Genomic DNA, 15,544 nt, shown 5'->3' with positions numbered 1-15,544 from the left:
TATGCATCAGCCCAATTAACGATAATTATGACTTAAGAAGATATATATGAGGATGGCGCCATCAAGCTGGAGCTATTAGGGTTATTTGGGATCGCGATCATTTACACCCAAACCTCATTTTATACTTAAATATAAATGGTGTATGATATAAAGGAGAGGGTTCTCTGAGCAAGCGACATAGAGAAGTGCAACAATAAGGTGTGACGGAATAATTTCCTATATAGGAAACCAGCAAAATCATTTCATGTGAGAAGGAGAGAGAGAGAGAGAGAGAGGATTGTGCTTCTTTTGTTTCAATGAAATTTTTTCAGAAAAGATGATGATGTGATAATTACTTTGGAATAGATTATATTATCATTGTAAGACATATAAAATAAATTAAAAAAAATTATTATCACGTAGGTAAAAAGACATGGATAGTAACAACCCCTTTTAAACTCTAAATGTTGAACTGCTTAGAATTCATCATAATCACACATTGGACTTGGTAAAAGACAAATCAATGTCCTACCTAATTTTATTATTTGACCTATTTGTCCAGGACCTGAATTAAGTAATGCATACTACCATAAGCTATTATGATTGAATCTAACAAAATGTTAAAATTATGAGAAATGGTTTCCTCCACAAGTTTCCATGACCACAACCTTCTTCCCTACTAACATGGATTAATGATCTTATAATATGATCTTTAGAAAAATTTGGTGGCCTAATTCTACTGTATATTATATATGTTTATCATAGGTTTCGTAGTTTTCAGTAAATATCTTCATGCTTCAGATTTCATGATTCAAGGATTGAGGGTTTAGTTTTCATGGATTGAAATTTTTAGTTGCAGGTTTCTTGATTAGGACAAAACCCAGTTCAAAATTGGGATAAAAGGAGAGTAAGGCTGCGTTTGGTATGCATTCTAGGTGATTTTCGCATTCTCGGATGATAAAAATAGTTATTTTTAATGTCCAAGAAGGCAAAATCGACCTATAATGCATTCCAAGAATTCATACCAAACACAGCCCAAGTCTGAACTTATTATCTGATAAAAGATTATATTCCTATCCGGACCTTGTTGAATCTGATTTGGACAGAACTGACCTGATGCCTGGATGGATCCTCAGTGGCACATTCAACTTATGGACCTATGTTTACTGGGCCGGGCTCGAGATTGCCTGATTTCTGGGCCCACATGATAAGTGGTGATTAAGGAAAACCACAGAGAATTAGGAAGGTAGTTATTAACGGAATAGCAGATGAGGACAACCTAGTCATTAAATGACTAGATTGTCCTCATCTGCTATTCCGTTAATAGTAGTAAACCTGGTTAATTATCTCTGTGCTACCAATGACTTATCTGATAAACCCTAACACAATCTGGCTTTGCTTAACCTGGCAGTTTTATTTGTGATAATTAATGGGAGTAATAAGGCAGAGTTTTTGTATCATTGATGGTGTTAATGGTGAGTGGCGGTGGTGGTGGTGGTAGTATTGGGTATCTACATTGTAAAAGAAGACGATGATTTGGAGAAGATGAGGGCATTTTGATCTTTTCAAAATTTAGCAAATAGGTCAGGGCAATTAGGTCCTTTCAAATTTTAGAAAAGATAGAAGAAAGGGTAGTTTGGTCATTTTTTAGCATTTACTGTCTGGTGTGGACTTAAATGGCTTTAAGGGAGTATAGCAAGGGTGGTACGTGGAATTTTCAGGCGTGGTACGTGGACTTGTCAGAATCTTAGGAGGGTACGAGGAATATTGGGTGCATTTTAGGGATGTACGCGTATTTAACCCTAAATTCTAGGCATACGGGGAGAAAAATGACAAGTGGAATAAAGGTGACTTCATGAATTTATGGTATAGAATTGTCGGTCCATTAATCCCTTGACCAAAAAGGCCCACACCTAAAAATGACCAAACAGAAAGTGCATCACGAAAGTGACAGTGAGAGTCATAACACAAAAACATCAAAAGGATTAAGAACATTGAAGCTTAAGTGTCCCAAGTAAACCAAGTATTATCATTTTGCCTTTACGCAAAGCAGTTCACTAATTAATTAGTTTTTCTTTAAGAAACATTAGCAAGTGCTTAAGTTTCAGGATTGCAGGCTCTCTCACTGTATCAAGTGAGAATTCAAGCTCTATGAGCAAGGTTGCCTGCCCACTAAAGATTGAAAACCATAAGAGTTGGGTATGGTCAAAGAAAGAAGTTGGAATTTGAACTCCTACAAATTAGCTAAAAGCTTTATCAGCACAAACACAAAATTTCTCATGTTTGGTCAAATAAAGAAAGGTTTTGGTTGAGTGGGAAGTTCCATTTGTTGGCCTTTATGGCATTATTGCATAGCTTGACTGGTCAAGAAGAAATAGATTTTGTTGACCCATGCACAGCACTACTGGTAGAGAGAGCATATCAACCATTCATGGTTAACCTTAAAAGAAATAGAACTTTGTTTGTTCACCCTTTAGCACAAACTGGTTTGAATCTTGCATTTGCAACCATTATCATCTCTTAGCCCTTTTGCATTTAGGATGACAGGTAAGGTCAAACTGAAGAATTTGAAACTTGAACCTCCTTAGTAGGCTCCAAGGCCTAAAAAAAGTTGAAAAGAAAAGAGAATCCAGTGGCCTTCCACTAAACCCTTATCTGCAAGTGATGAGTGAGTATGGCTTAAATTAATATGATAATTAAGAACTTGTATTTGACTCTGTATCTGAATCGAACGATGGGAATGGCAGGTAATGGTCAAATTACAAGTAAACACACTCAAGTCCTTCAAGCTTGCCTACCTTGAGATTTTAAAAGAAAAAAAAAAAAAAGGTTTAAGAGACTCACCCAATGAGATCTTTTAGGCCTAAAATCTTTAAATCCTTAAGCTTTTGGAACCTAGTGGCATTGTCACTGGTATTGGCCTTTAAGATTAAGCAGAGAGAATAGATTACAGAGCTAAAACAATCCTTGGGAGTATCAAGGATTCTTATCTTAATCCAAATAGTAATTCGGGTTTAAAAAAGGGGTGAGAGAAGCCCCATGCCATCTCCTTTTAGCCCATTTTTAAACTCCCCTTCTTTGTAACTAGTTATATAAACCACAGAAACCATCTCATTAAACTAAAGACAAGTAGAGCACACGAGCATTCACCAAAGCGTACAAGCTATATGGATAGAATCAGAATAAACAAAACCATGCTTTGTATATTCCATAGGAAACAACCAACACCTGTCCCTACCATGACATCTCATTCAGAATATTTTATGATCCCCCAATAACCCAGAACTAGTATTTTATAAGACCATTGTCCAAAAAAAAATTAAGATTTAATGGGATTTACTAGGTATCAATCACCTGAACATTCAATTAGAGATGCCAAGCATATAATCAAACAGGTGGGGGATACCCATTGGTCTTTTAGTAGTAGTTATCAAGGAAAACATCAACTGCCCACTAGGGTTTTTTGGCTAATATTCTCTCTTTTGTCTTGTTATGTGAACTCAAAAGAGCTACTAGTTTCTTAGTGATGACATAAGCCCTACCCACACGTGGCTGTTGCCACATACTTTCTGTTTTCCTTTTTACATAATTGATTTAATCTCTTGAAGGACTGTTAGCCAATCTGCTGTCATTTCTCGGTTGTCCCAAAGATCCCCATATCTTAGTACAAGTAATAGAAATAAATTTCGGATTTTGGGTTACCAGGGTATGACCCGGGTCCGGATCCATTGATAATATAGGTATGCCAATGCCACTGAACCAATACAGAACAGGCCCTCAAGTTATAAAATGATAAAACTTCTGTACCTTTATTTGCTATTTGGAATGGTTTGTCTAATGCAACTTAACCCTTAATGCATAGTAAGGTCACCATCAGAAAGTGCTGAACCATGCAACACATTTCATAGAGTAACACCTGCACATTACTTAGAAGAAAATTGCATCTAGGGATATTTTGGTAACTTCATGTTTTGGGTGGAGTGGCTTTTTTGTTTTTTTTTTGAAGATCACCTCTCAACTCATAGAGGAGATTGACATGGATTTTCTTCTTTTATTTTATTTACATATTTATATATATATATATATATATATATATATTTTTTTTTTTGGCTAGAGATTACTCAAGATCATTTGATAGGGACAGTTAATTGAGACAGGATGAGATAAAGATTATGGAGATATAAATATGCAGGAGCATCACAAACTAATGTCATACAACTAGGAAGCCAAGCTTATTACTCTGATAAAGGCAAGGAAATTTAGTTTAAGGTTTGGGAAATGATGGCAGGAGGACACTTGGGCTGGGGAATCATAGAAGAAGGCTGGAGGAAGGGACCTTGGACTGCAGAAGAGGATAAATTGCTCATTGAATATGTCAGGTTGCATGGAGATGGAAGATGGAACTCTGTGGCAAGATTTGCAGGTACCATATTAATTCACTCACTACTGATAACTGTTATTAGTTTCCCAACTCAGTTAAGCAAGTCTACTGGTCTTTTTCCTTGTTACTTATTTTAGTGTTATTCTGTATAATTTCTCAACTCCTCATGCTGTTACATGCATAGACATTGGATTATAGTGAGTGTTTTGCAGAATAATCTCAACATTTGCTTAGTCTTTTCTTGTATTTGTTTGTTGGCTTAGGTCTGAAAAGGAATGGCAAGAGTTGCAGGCTGAGGTGGGTGAATTATTTGAGGCCAGACCTCAAGAGAGGCCAGATAACCCCACATGAAGAGAATATCATTCTAGAGCTTCATGCCCGGTGGGGAAACAGGTGAGGCAATTGGGGCATGTTTCAAGTTTCTGAAGTATAAAACTGGTCCATTATGGGATAATGGTTTCTCTTTCTGTAGTATCTATACTTGTTTGAACAACATAACTGAAGAATATGATTTCTCAGGTGGTCAACAATTGCACGGAGCTTGCCTGGGAGAACAGACAATGAGATCAAGAATTATTGGAGGACCCATTTCAAGAAAAAGGGAAAAGCTGCATCAGAACACACTGATAAGTCAAAGACTCGACTCCTTAGAAGACAACAGCTACAGCTGCAAAAGCAGCAGCTACAACAACAGCAACAGAATCAAATTGACATGAAAAATATCATGTCTCTACTTGATGAAAGTGAGAATAGAGCTCAAGTGAGGCAGGAAATGGTCTCCATGTATTCTAACTCCTCTGAGGGGCAATGCCTACTCTCTTCCATGTTGAACAGTAATGCCTCCGCACCAGAGACCTTGAATGATGACATTTTGTTGGGAGGCCTGTGGAACTTAGATGATAACCATGCCAACATGTATGCCACATGTGCAACCAGCAAACCAAGTTTGCCAAGTCTTCTCACCTCCTTCTACTGAAGAAGTATTGAGTTAGTTTGCAAGTCTCTGCTTTCGCAGTGGACAAATCTCAATCTGCCATTTTGTCTACCAAATATCAAACCTGTAGCCATAATTGGCTTGTTCATATGAATAAGTGTTCTTTTGGTCAAAAGCTTAAGGCTGTATTCAATGGATTTCGCTTTGGGTTTTGACCTATTCAAACATGTATGCAAGTTCAGCATTATTTGTGCCTAGCAATCTGATATTGAATCACTTCCCCACTATAATAGGAGCAGATCAAGACTATATACCAAGAAAACATTGTGGACCATATTATTCTGCAATGAAGCTGACAATTAATGGGCCAAAATAGCCTGCGTGCTCCTAGACCAGGCTAGTTGGGCAATAAATTTTCCCTTGGCCACCTGGGCTTTAAATTTTCATGTCCAAATAATTGTCCAGCCCAAGTCCAGGGCTGAGATTAAGGATGTCAAATAGGCTTGATGAAGGTCCCATCCAAGCCCAACTGTGAATGGCTATTGGGCTAGGCCCGGGCCCAAACCTCTCACAAGCCCATTATTGGTGAGCTGGCTCAGAAACCTAACTATATCCCTAGGGCTTACATGATACACCAACTGTAGAATTAAAGGGCCAACCTGTGATGAGCTTTAGCCTAAGCAACGTGTCAGTATGTCTTTGAACCCTTGGCCCATAACAATTGATGATAAAAAAAAAAAAAATAAATAAATAATAAAAGAAAAAAAACTAAAATAGTTCAGCAATCTAAATAAGGATTTTTGGTTGCCTCTTTCCTATAATCCTCAGGTTAAAGGTTTTAAACATAGAAGGTTTAAAATAGTCAAAGTTACATGATACTGATATGGATAAGATTGTGATACAGTGCCAGGTCTCAAATCATGTTGATTCATGTCTTTAGAAACTATTACTGTGTACTCTATATGTTGCTGCTTTTCAGCTTTAAAAAGGAAATTGAATTTGCTTATAACATGTAACCTGATAATCTTAGTTTGTTTTATGTTATATAATAGGATGAACCGTCATTCCATTGGTCATATTTACAATTACCTAATTTATAATAATTTACATAATTTTAGGAATTAAAAAAAAAAAAAAATCACTTGGCTTTCTATTCAACAGAAAAAATTACAGCCAATAGTCATTGGGATGATCTGTATAAGAGTAAACATCTTGTACACCCCACGAGGTTTGTTGACATGTCATGTAGCCTCCAAGATTTTTAAAACCTTACTTACAAACCCTAGGACCAACGGAATACCCATTCCATTAGAGTGAACAGCTTAAGTGATGATGTGACCATAAATCTGTCAAGGGCCAAAATACCCTTATCTCCTGTTTTTTTTTTCCTTTTTAAACCACAATAAAGTGGGACCCACTAATGCTTAGAAAAATAAACATTTTACATTTTTTTTTTTCCAATTTTTTATTCTCTACTTCATCTTCTTCGTCTTTCTCCAGCACACACCCTTGCCCCATGTCCCAAAAACATCCTAATCTACCAATCTAAAACCTAACCTGCAAATCTCGTCGATCGCCCACCTTGCCCTGTCACCGAAAATCTGCAATGGCGGTGATCTTCTTTGACGGCGGCAGTGGTGGTCTCTTCAACGGAAATCTGCAGCGGTGATGAGATTTCTTGGAGACAAGCAATCGTTGCTCCACCCACTCACCTAGCTTGTCTCTACTCGAATATCTTCTTTCCCTCTCTCTCTCTCTTCACTTTCCTCTCACTAGACTTCACTCTCCGTCTCTAGAAGGTCTCCCATGAAAATGGGCACTCCTTGTAATGTCATCTCTCCATGCATATTTGGAGATTCATAACAGAGCAAAATCAGAGAAAAGAAAAGAAACAAGCCAATCAAAACAAATAACAGAAACAAACGAACCAAAGTTCTTTGCAGGGAGAATAAGAGAAGAAAAGAAAAGAAAAAAAAAAAAAGAAACGAAACAGAGTATAATTCTTTCGTTCAGGTGCAGGCCAGCGCAGAGTGAGGGATTAAGGGGAGTTTCATGGCATCTGTGGCGTCACTTCGTTTGTTAAGATGGGTTGTCGGCCCTCTGGTTTGGCCGCTGCAAGATGCAGCAGTGGAGTTGTTGAAAACCTAATTACTCTTTTAGGTTGGTTTGCTTGGTTGGTGTTAGCAGAAGGAGAAGACGAAGAAGATGAACATTAGTGGGTCCCATCAAGTTGTGGGTTAAAAAATTAAAAAAATTGAGGGTTTATGTGGAAAGGCTATTTTGGTCTTTTACATTGTTAAACTAACACCTAACTAACACCGTGAGGTTTATGGGTCTGTATGTAAGGTTTTAAAAATCTTGGGGGCTATATGACAGGTCAACAAACCTCAAGGGGTGTGACAAGTGTTTACTCTATGTATAATGGTGTAGTGATTCATGTAAGAATAGTGAGGGAGCAGGGTAGTGAATTCCCAATTACAATCGGATTACATTAAGGATCCGCTTTAAGTCCATATTTATTTGCACTTACCATAGGTGAGTTGGCTAGAGATATTTAGGATCAGATCCCTTGGTGTATGTTTTTTGGCGGATGAAAAAAAAAAAAACAGAGATAAATAAAAAGTTGGAATTATGGAGGTCAACCTTAGAATCAAAAGGTTTTAAAATAAATAGAACAAAAACAAAGTATATGATGTGCAACTTTAGTAACAATAGAATAACTGAAAGTGAGGTGGTGAAAATTGATGATATGAGATACCGCAAAGTGAAATTTTATGTACCTAAGTTCAATCACAAATAAAGAAGGAGATATTGAGGATGATGATCCACAAAGAATTTGAAGAGGGTGGAGGAAGTGCAGGGGTGAGTCCAGAATGTTGTGTGATCGATGTATTTCCTTAAAACTCAAAAGAAAATTTTATAGGACAGTTATACGACTAGTAATGCTGTATGGAGCTGAGTGTTGGGCAGTGACAAAACAACAAATAAACAAACTTAGTGTAGCTGAAATGAGCAGTTGAGATGGATGAGTGCTAAAATCTAGAAAGATAAAATAAGGAATGAACAAATTAGAACTAATTTAGGAGTAGTTCTGATACATGATAAGTTGCAAGAAAGTCGTTTGAGGTGGCATGGACATCAGTAATGGAGGCTTTTAAATGCTCCAATATGGAGGGAGGGGTAATTGATTCAGATTGAAGGAGAAAAAAGAGTCAGGTAGGCCTAAAATGACTCTAGAAGAAGTGGTGAGGAAAGACATGCATAGTTTAAGACTAGTAATGAATATGAATTTGAATAAAGCTGAATGGATCCATATCATCGACACCATTTACTTTGGATAACGCTGAGTTGAGTTGAGTTGAGTTGAGTTGAGTTAATTAAGATGATAAGGATCATATTTTTTTAGTTGGGGGGGGGGGGGGTTTACTTGATAAGGATCAGTGGATCACTCAAATGTGTAATATTGGCACTGAATGACCAAAATGGATAACTTAAATTTGAAGGATCAGAATTGATAACATTTTTATTTTTCAAAAGAATTGGTGACAATTTGTGTCAAATATAATTGCATGTGTCTTAATCTATTTTGGAAGTATAAAAACACTTCTCTCTACAGTCAAGTGAATGTGGATCATTAAGCAACAACAATGTTGACTATGCTTTAATTATCCATTTTTTTCCGGGATGAAGAATTAAGAAGTTTATAAAGAGAAGATGCCATTCATACTTGGTCCAAATCAAGTGTAACTCCTTACCCCAAAAGAATCAAAGGTAATTTCCATTTTCTATTTTCCTTCTTTTTATTAACAACAACAACAACAACAACAACAACAACAACAACAGCCTTATCCCAACTAAATGGGGTCGGCTACATAGATCCTTTCAAGACAAAGTAGGGAAAACTGAGGTCCTCACAAAGGGAAAGGAAAGTATGAGGGAGGAAGAATAAAAATGAAGAAACGTGAATAGCTGTAGAGAGAGAGAGAAATCTCAAACAAATATTCGTTGGCCAACAAATATCAAGGATACCAATGGTTCAGGCAGGGTTCACCATTAAAGCACTACTACTCATAGTCAATACACAATGTGAATAGCTGTAGGGTCTGTTACAGCTTATTGTAGAAAACAATAATTTTAGCCAGTGAAACAGATGAAAGAGCACATTAGAGGCTCTGTTGCAGCTTAATAGTTAAAAGATGGTGAAGTTCAATGAGAACAAATGTATGAATGAAGCAGAATTACTTAACTCACACTCTAGAACCTCCCGAACAAGGTGGTGGCCTCATCTTGCAAAACTTTCCATGCTGCATTTACATGCTTCTCTTCTGTCAGTGGAGTTCCCACCACAAAACGTAGAATGTATTTCCCTGATAGGACCTGTTTGAAATGGTTAAAAAAAGAGTCATTTATCACTTTAACCACAAATACCATGCAAATGTGAACCAGGTGAAACAAATTCATGTAGCAGCAATGGGCTAACCGTATGTGATATGAATATTTTTCCAGTTGCGTTTACAGCCTCCAGTAAGTCACGGTTCAATTTATTGCAGCGATCTTGATCATCATGTTGGGGACAAAGGCGAAAACAAACAAGCGAAAAAGTTCGAGGCACGATAATCTGCACAGAGGAAAAGGTAATGGAGAAGCTAAGAAATTGATTGCAAAAATAATAAATTTCTTTCATGATGGCCATAAGAACTTGTATAAAGAAAGAATCATGTTCTGAGTCCCCTCTTTTACTTAAATATTTACATAATTTTCCCACTGACAATGGAAAAAACTAGAATGAATACAAATTCACTCTGGGGATATCAATTAGCTGATAATTACACCCTCCCACAAGACCATATACTTATTTTTTTTATCATTCCCCCCCTGCAGCAGTAGAGAGCTGGAAATGACATCCTCTCTCACAAGACTATGTACTTTTTTCTATCATTTACACCCTGCAACAGTCGAGAGACCTTATGAATGATAATTGTAGTTCTTCAAACCATGAGCGATATAAATTATCTTTCATTGTTTTTTAATGGGCATGAAAGGTATAAATTAAGTGGGTTAAAGTAAGGAACAATTTGACCCATTTCCACTCACAAGACCATGACCTTTTTTCTATCATTTACACCCTGCAAAAGTCGAGAGACCTTATGAATGATAATTGTAGTTCTTCAAACCATGAACGATATAAATTTTCTTTCATTGTTTTTTAATGGGCATGAAAGGTATAAATTAAGTGGGTTAAAGTAAGGAACAATTTGAGCCATTTCCACTCACAAGACCATGTACTTTTTTCTATCATTTACACCCTGCAACAGTCGAGAGACCTTATGAATGATGAAACAAGGCACTTCCTCTTTCGATTCATTAAATCACTATCTACCGTTACTCCACACCTGGATCCCTACTAGACAATTTGAGCATATTTGTAGTTCTTCAAACTATGACATATAAATTATCTTTCATTGTTTTTTAATGAGCATGAAAGGAAAAAATTAAGTGGGTTAAAGTTAAAGTGTAGTTACAAGAATCTGGTCCTGATCACAAAATAAATTTATTTTCATTAATTGCAAGATAATGCTCTAATAACTAATCCAGAAGTTGAGCCAACTGGAAGCTGTTGATATACATTGTTATTTCCCTTACGTAACAGCTCGAGCTTTTATGCTAAGTGGTTCTAACATGGTATCAGAGCAGGGAGGTCGAGTGTTCGATCCTTGGGAAGTGCAATGGGGTTCCCCGACACATTCTCCCATTGTGAGAGTGTGCCACATGCAGGGCCATGTGTATTCAGGCCTGAACGTGTAGGGGAGTGTTGATATACATTGTTGTTGCCCTTAACAACTTGAGCTTTTAGGATAAGGGATTGTAACAGACTAACAGTAGCAGGTTGGGCCAACCGGCAGATAGACCCAGGGAGAATTAGTGACATCAGCTAATGTGATAAATAAGGAAACAAAAATAATAAAAAAAACAAATACAATTCAAAATGTAAATTTCTATATCTAGAATTCAAAACTCAGGTTTTTAACCTATATTCTGGAATCCTTTGGGAAAGTGGGTTAGATCAATCCGCCAGAATGCCAAGGCAGATCCAGGTTAGTAGTGGTTGTGGAGGACTTGAAGGATTTGGGGGGGGGGGGGGGGGGACGGGACAGAGCATATGCTATTTAGAATCTTTAGACAAAAGAGGCTCGGAATCCTTTTATATGTAGATTTTACAACTGGCAGCTCAGGTAGAAGCCCAAAATGGGCCACTTTTCCATGAGGCAACATCAGAAGGAATGCAGTGCTGCTGTGGAAGAGCAAGAATGGCCAGTGAGAAGAACATAAGTTGCAGGGGAAATGAGAAGAGCCGAAGACTGCAAGTTTTGTGTTGGTGTAGTGACTTCTTGGGTGTTTTGAGATGTCCTTCATTTGGAATCTGTGGAAGCTCAAAACATGAGAAAAATAGATCTCTGAATTAGATTTCCAACAGTTTACGAATCAGATCAATCCGATATCAGAGTTGGAAGTTATGGCTTGATCATGAGCCATTGTGCGTGTGCTTCAGGAAGCTGTTTCTGCATGTTAGTAACAGAACAATAAAGGAAAAAGAAGAGAAAGAAGAGAAAAAAAAAAAGAAGAAGAGAAGAGAGTATGGGAGGAGCTGAACTCTCAATTGTAAGAGAGTCCAGAAAAATATCTCATATATATATATATATATATATGGGATCCTTTACAGGGGCAGAAAAGGAAAATACATAAAACAAAAAGGAGAAGAGAGGGAACCCTTCTCGGTATTAGTGCCAGATTGCCTGATGCTAATCCCGAGAAGGGCATTGCCTTTTCTACCCTTCTAGCTATCCTTCTAACACTGCACATACATCAGATTAAAGCTCGTTTTTGGAACCCGTGCACTGAACCTGCGTTGAAGATGTAAACATTATAGTTGTACCCCTTCAAGTCAGCTTTCATTTGGCAAATGAATCAAGTCAATTGGAGATCAAACGAGAGACATATGGCCGTTTGAGTAAGCAAGAGTTGGGCAACCAGCCTGAGTGGTGGCACACCGGTTGGCAACCGGCTGATGGTGGCAGAATGCATCAGAAGCTATCAGCTCGTCAAATTAGCTCGCCAATTGGAACCGGTTGATGGTGGCAGAATGCTTTAAAGGATCCAACTCTTGCAAGCGGCTCGCCGGATGGAACCGGCTCATGTTCGCCAAGAGCACTTAAGCTTGAACCGGCTCTACGGTTGCAGAACCGGTCCTCCAGATGCAAGAAGGAATTTGTGAATGCAGGATTTTTTACGGCCAATCTTTTGAGGGTCTTATAAATAGCCCTTGGCTCTTTGAGAGGAGCACTTGGAGAGGGTTTTTGAAGTGAGAAAAACCTCAAGAGAGGAAAGGAGAGTCTCTAAATAAAAAACCCCAAGAAGAGTTCCTTGAACCTTACATTGAAGCTCTTCAAGTGTACTAAAAAAAAGACATCTAAGGGTTTGTGAGAGGCTTCAAGATTTCCAAGTGACGACTTGGTTGAAGCTCCAGTGGCAAAGAAGCATTGGTGAATGTGAGTCGCATAAGGGGGAAGACAATATTGTCTAGATGTAACCTACTTTGGTTGTATTTCCCACATGTATGTACTAGTTTGTAGGCAAGTGTATGATGAAATGCATATACTAGTTGAGCATTAACTTTGGACATTATTTTCGTCCATTTACTGTGATCATTGGCTATCGAGTAGGTGCTCGATAGAGGGGTTGTGGCTCCTTGGTAGTGGGTGATACCTAAATTGGGGGTGGATGCTCTCTTGTAGTTGTAGCTACATAAACTAGGGGTTGGTGCTCCTTGGTAGTGGGTGCTAACTAAATTGGGGTTGGTGCTCCTTGGTAGTGGGTGCTAACTAAATTGGGGTCGGTGCTCCCGACAGTGGGTACTGTCGAATTGTTGTATTGTGCATCATACCAAGGCCAGATTTAGGTTGTAGCCTAAGAAGTCGTTTGCACTATGGATGTAGGCACGCTGTCAAACCACATATTTACTTGTATTGTGGGTTGTATTGCTTTGTGGATATTGTGGATGTGTGCTATGCAGGGTGGCATGTATGGTTGTGTACACTTGGTAAACCTGGCAACATGGTTGTGAGTGCATGTTGTTGCAAGGTGAGTATATGTGTGTGCTTGCGATGCCAACGAGTGAGTTGAGGAAACGAACAAGTTGGGAAATTTTTGAATACCACTCCCCCCCCCCCCCCACTAAGTGGTCATCTTAATTCAACAATCATATAGCTCAAAAAGACCCAATTCACTTCAATCTAATAGGTTGGCCCGGAGAGAAGCCTCTGTTGGATCAATTAAGGTCATGTTTGTTAACACTCAGAAGAAGTATTTTTTTTTTTTTATCTTTTTTCATTCCGGGGGAACAAAAAAAAGGATAGAAACGTGTTTGGTTAGTCTGTTTGTTTTTCTGATCTCCCAAAGTGAACTAAGCATCTACATACCAAAAACAAAAAAAGAAACGCAAAAACAGGAAGAAAAAAAGATGCTTCGCTTTTCTAGAAACACAATTAAAAGAAAAAAAAAAAACTCCCCATCTCTCTCACTCCCTCATCTCCCCCTCTCCCAACCCCCAGTGCTCTACAACTATAGTTCAAAATCTAGCCGAGATCTCGAAAATCTCGAGACGAACCATATACGAAATGTTAAATATGCAAGGTCCCGAATAACTAGACCGAGATTTCGGTATTGTTTGTACCATCTCGCCGAAATGCTACACCCCCTTATAAAAAGGCCAAGTCTCAACCAGAATTCGAAATTTCGAAACAGAACTCGAGTTACTCGACAGAAAAAGGGTTTCTTGGCTAAAGAGGGGAAACCCTTGTTTCTTGACTTTTTAGCCATATCATCACTCAATACAACTGGGATACACTTCTGATGGTGGTGACGGTGATAGATATGGAGTAATTCGAGAGTAGTATAATCATGGAGAGGAGATGCAGGAGGCGAAGCCGAAACTGGTTCAATTCACTGGGGAGACCCAGTTTGATCCTACCACACAAGATACGGACCACGAAGCATGTCCAACCACAACCTAAACGAGAGGGAATCATTGCCGGTGGAGCAGATAGGCAGGTTGACTGTATGGACATAGATAGCTTGTCTAGCACTATAGGAGGGATGAGTATAGAGGAAAGCAAAGGAAGTAAGCACTGGCGTGGCCCATCTTTTACAGGAGAGAGCCCCATCTCAGAGTACAGTTCATATGGGCATTTCACTAGCGTTGGGGAGCTTGCACCTTTTTCATCCATTCCCAGTTATGATTATGACGCCTACTCACAGCCACAGGGACATACTGGATCGTCCTTTGTCGACAGTTTCTTCTCCTACCCAACCTACCAGCCTTTTTTTTTTAACCCGAATATTACCTGGGACCCGGGCCAGCCCCTAAAGCTTTATTAGAATCAATCAATAAATCAAAGAATACAAGGGGGGGGGGATATACCACCAGCCTTACATGCATCCGTATGGATCTTATAAGAGTGGCTCAATGACGGGTTCTTCACATTGCGGTGACCTATACCCTAGGATAGGTTACATGCAATATGTAGATGAGACCATTTACAGTGCAGTTGTGGAGGACTACTCTCGTTTCTTCTTGAACACTATGACGTAACATTTATATGTCATGCAAACAGACGAATGCACTTCATCTCCATTGGACCATGAGTGGACTCGGGCCAACACGTCATAGTTCATATCAATAGGCAGTCACTTGTTGGGACTTGGGAGTTGGGACTTGGGACGTGGAAGACCAGGATGTCTATCTATTGGATTATATGGGCCAGAATACCGTGGGGGTATTCTGGACCTTTTTTCTGTTTTATTTTTATTTTTATTATGTGGGTTTAGTCCCACATTGCTCACATGTAATTCTGTATTTTATTTTCAACAATATAAATACAGGCTTGGGGGTGATCATTCATCATTCAAGCCATTCACTTAATTTGTGTTTTGCTAACATGGTATCAGAGCCAACTATTCTGATCTAGGTTACAAAAACACCCCCTCCATCATTTCTCCCTTCTCCTCCTCCTCCTCACTTCTTCTTTTTTCTGGTTTTTTTTTTCTCTCCTTAAGGGGCCAGCACTAATGAGGTGATCAGATGATCTAGCTGCTGCCCTCCACATACCTCAATCGATGGGATAAAAATTCTGTTCCTTTCTGCGATAGGCTGCTGCCCTGGTCTCTTCTGCGATTTTTGGAAGCACTCCCCT

At 38.6% G+C, this 15,544-nt stretch overlaps 2 protein-coding genes across 2 annotated transcripts in view; one reads left to right on the top strand and one right to left on the bottom strand.

Annotated features, from left to right (window-relative positions):
- The first annotated feature begins 4,258 nt into the window (after positions 1-4,258).
- LOC122669412 (MYB-like transcription factor EOBI) lies at positions 4,259-5,354 on the top strand. Its single transcript, XM_043866169.1, has 3 exons — positions 4,259-4,402; positions 4,624-4,753; positions 4,880-5,354. The coding sequence occupies exons 1-3, from the start codon at positions 4,261-4,263 to the stop codon at positions 5,334-5,336; spliced, it is 729 nt and encodes a 242-aa protein (XP_043722104.1). The 5' UTR covers positions 4,259-4,260; the 3' UTR covers positions 5,337-5,354.
- Positions 5,355-9,282: 3,928 nt separating this feature from the next.
- LOC122669313 (tyrosine decarboxylase 2) overlaps positions 9,283-15,544 on the bottom strand; it is a 54,051-nt gene continuing 47,789 nt past the window's right edge. The window contains exons 12-13 of the mRNA XM_043866063.1: positions 9,775-9,912; positions 9,283-9,671 (exon numbers count right to left, since the gene is read on the bottom strand). Coding sequence (XP_043721998.1) covers positions 9,549-9,671; positions 9,775-9,912 — 261 coding nt within the window. The 3' untranslated portion in view covers positions 9,283-9,548. The remainder of the gene's footprint in view (positions 9,672-9,774; positions 9,913-15,544) is intronic.

The sequence above is a fragment of the Telopea speciosissima genome, chromosome 7, assembly GCF_018873765.1.
Source record: "Telopea speciosissima isolate NSW1024214 ecotype Mountain lineage chromosome 7, Tspe_v1, whole genome shotgun sequence".
NCBI classification, from domain to species: Eukaryota; Viridiplantae; Streptophyta; class Magnoliopsida; order Proteales; family Proteaceae; genus Telopea; species Telopea speciosissima.
This window is presented reverse-complemented; position numbering and strand designations above follow the sequence as displayed.

Coding starts and splice junctions, on each gene's coding strand:
- LOC122669412 (XM_043866169.1), top strand. CDS start 4,261: ATGGCAGGAGGACACTTGGGCTGGGGAATCATAGAAGAAGGCTGGAGG. Junction 4,403..4,623: donor CTCTGTGGCAAGATTTGCAG/GTACCATATTAA, acceptor TTGTTGGCTTAG/GTCTGAAAAGGAATGGCAAG. Junction 4,754..4,879: donor CATGCCCGGTGGGGAAACAG/GTGAGGCAATTG, acceptor ATGATTTCTCAG/GTGGTCAACAATTGCACGGA.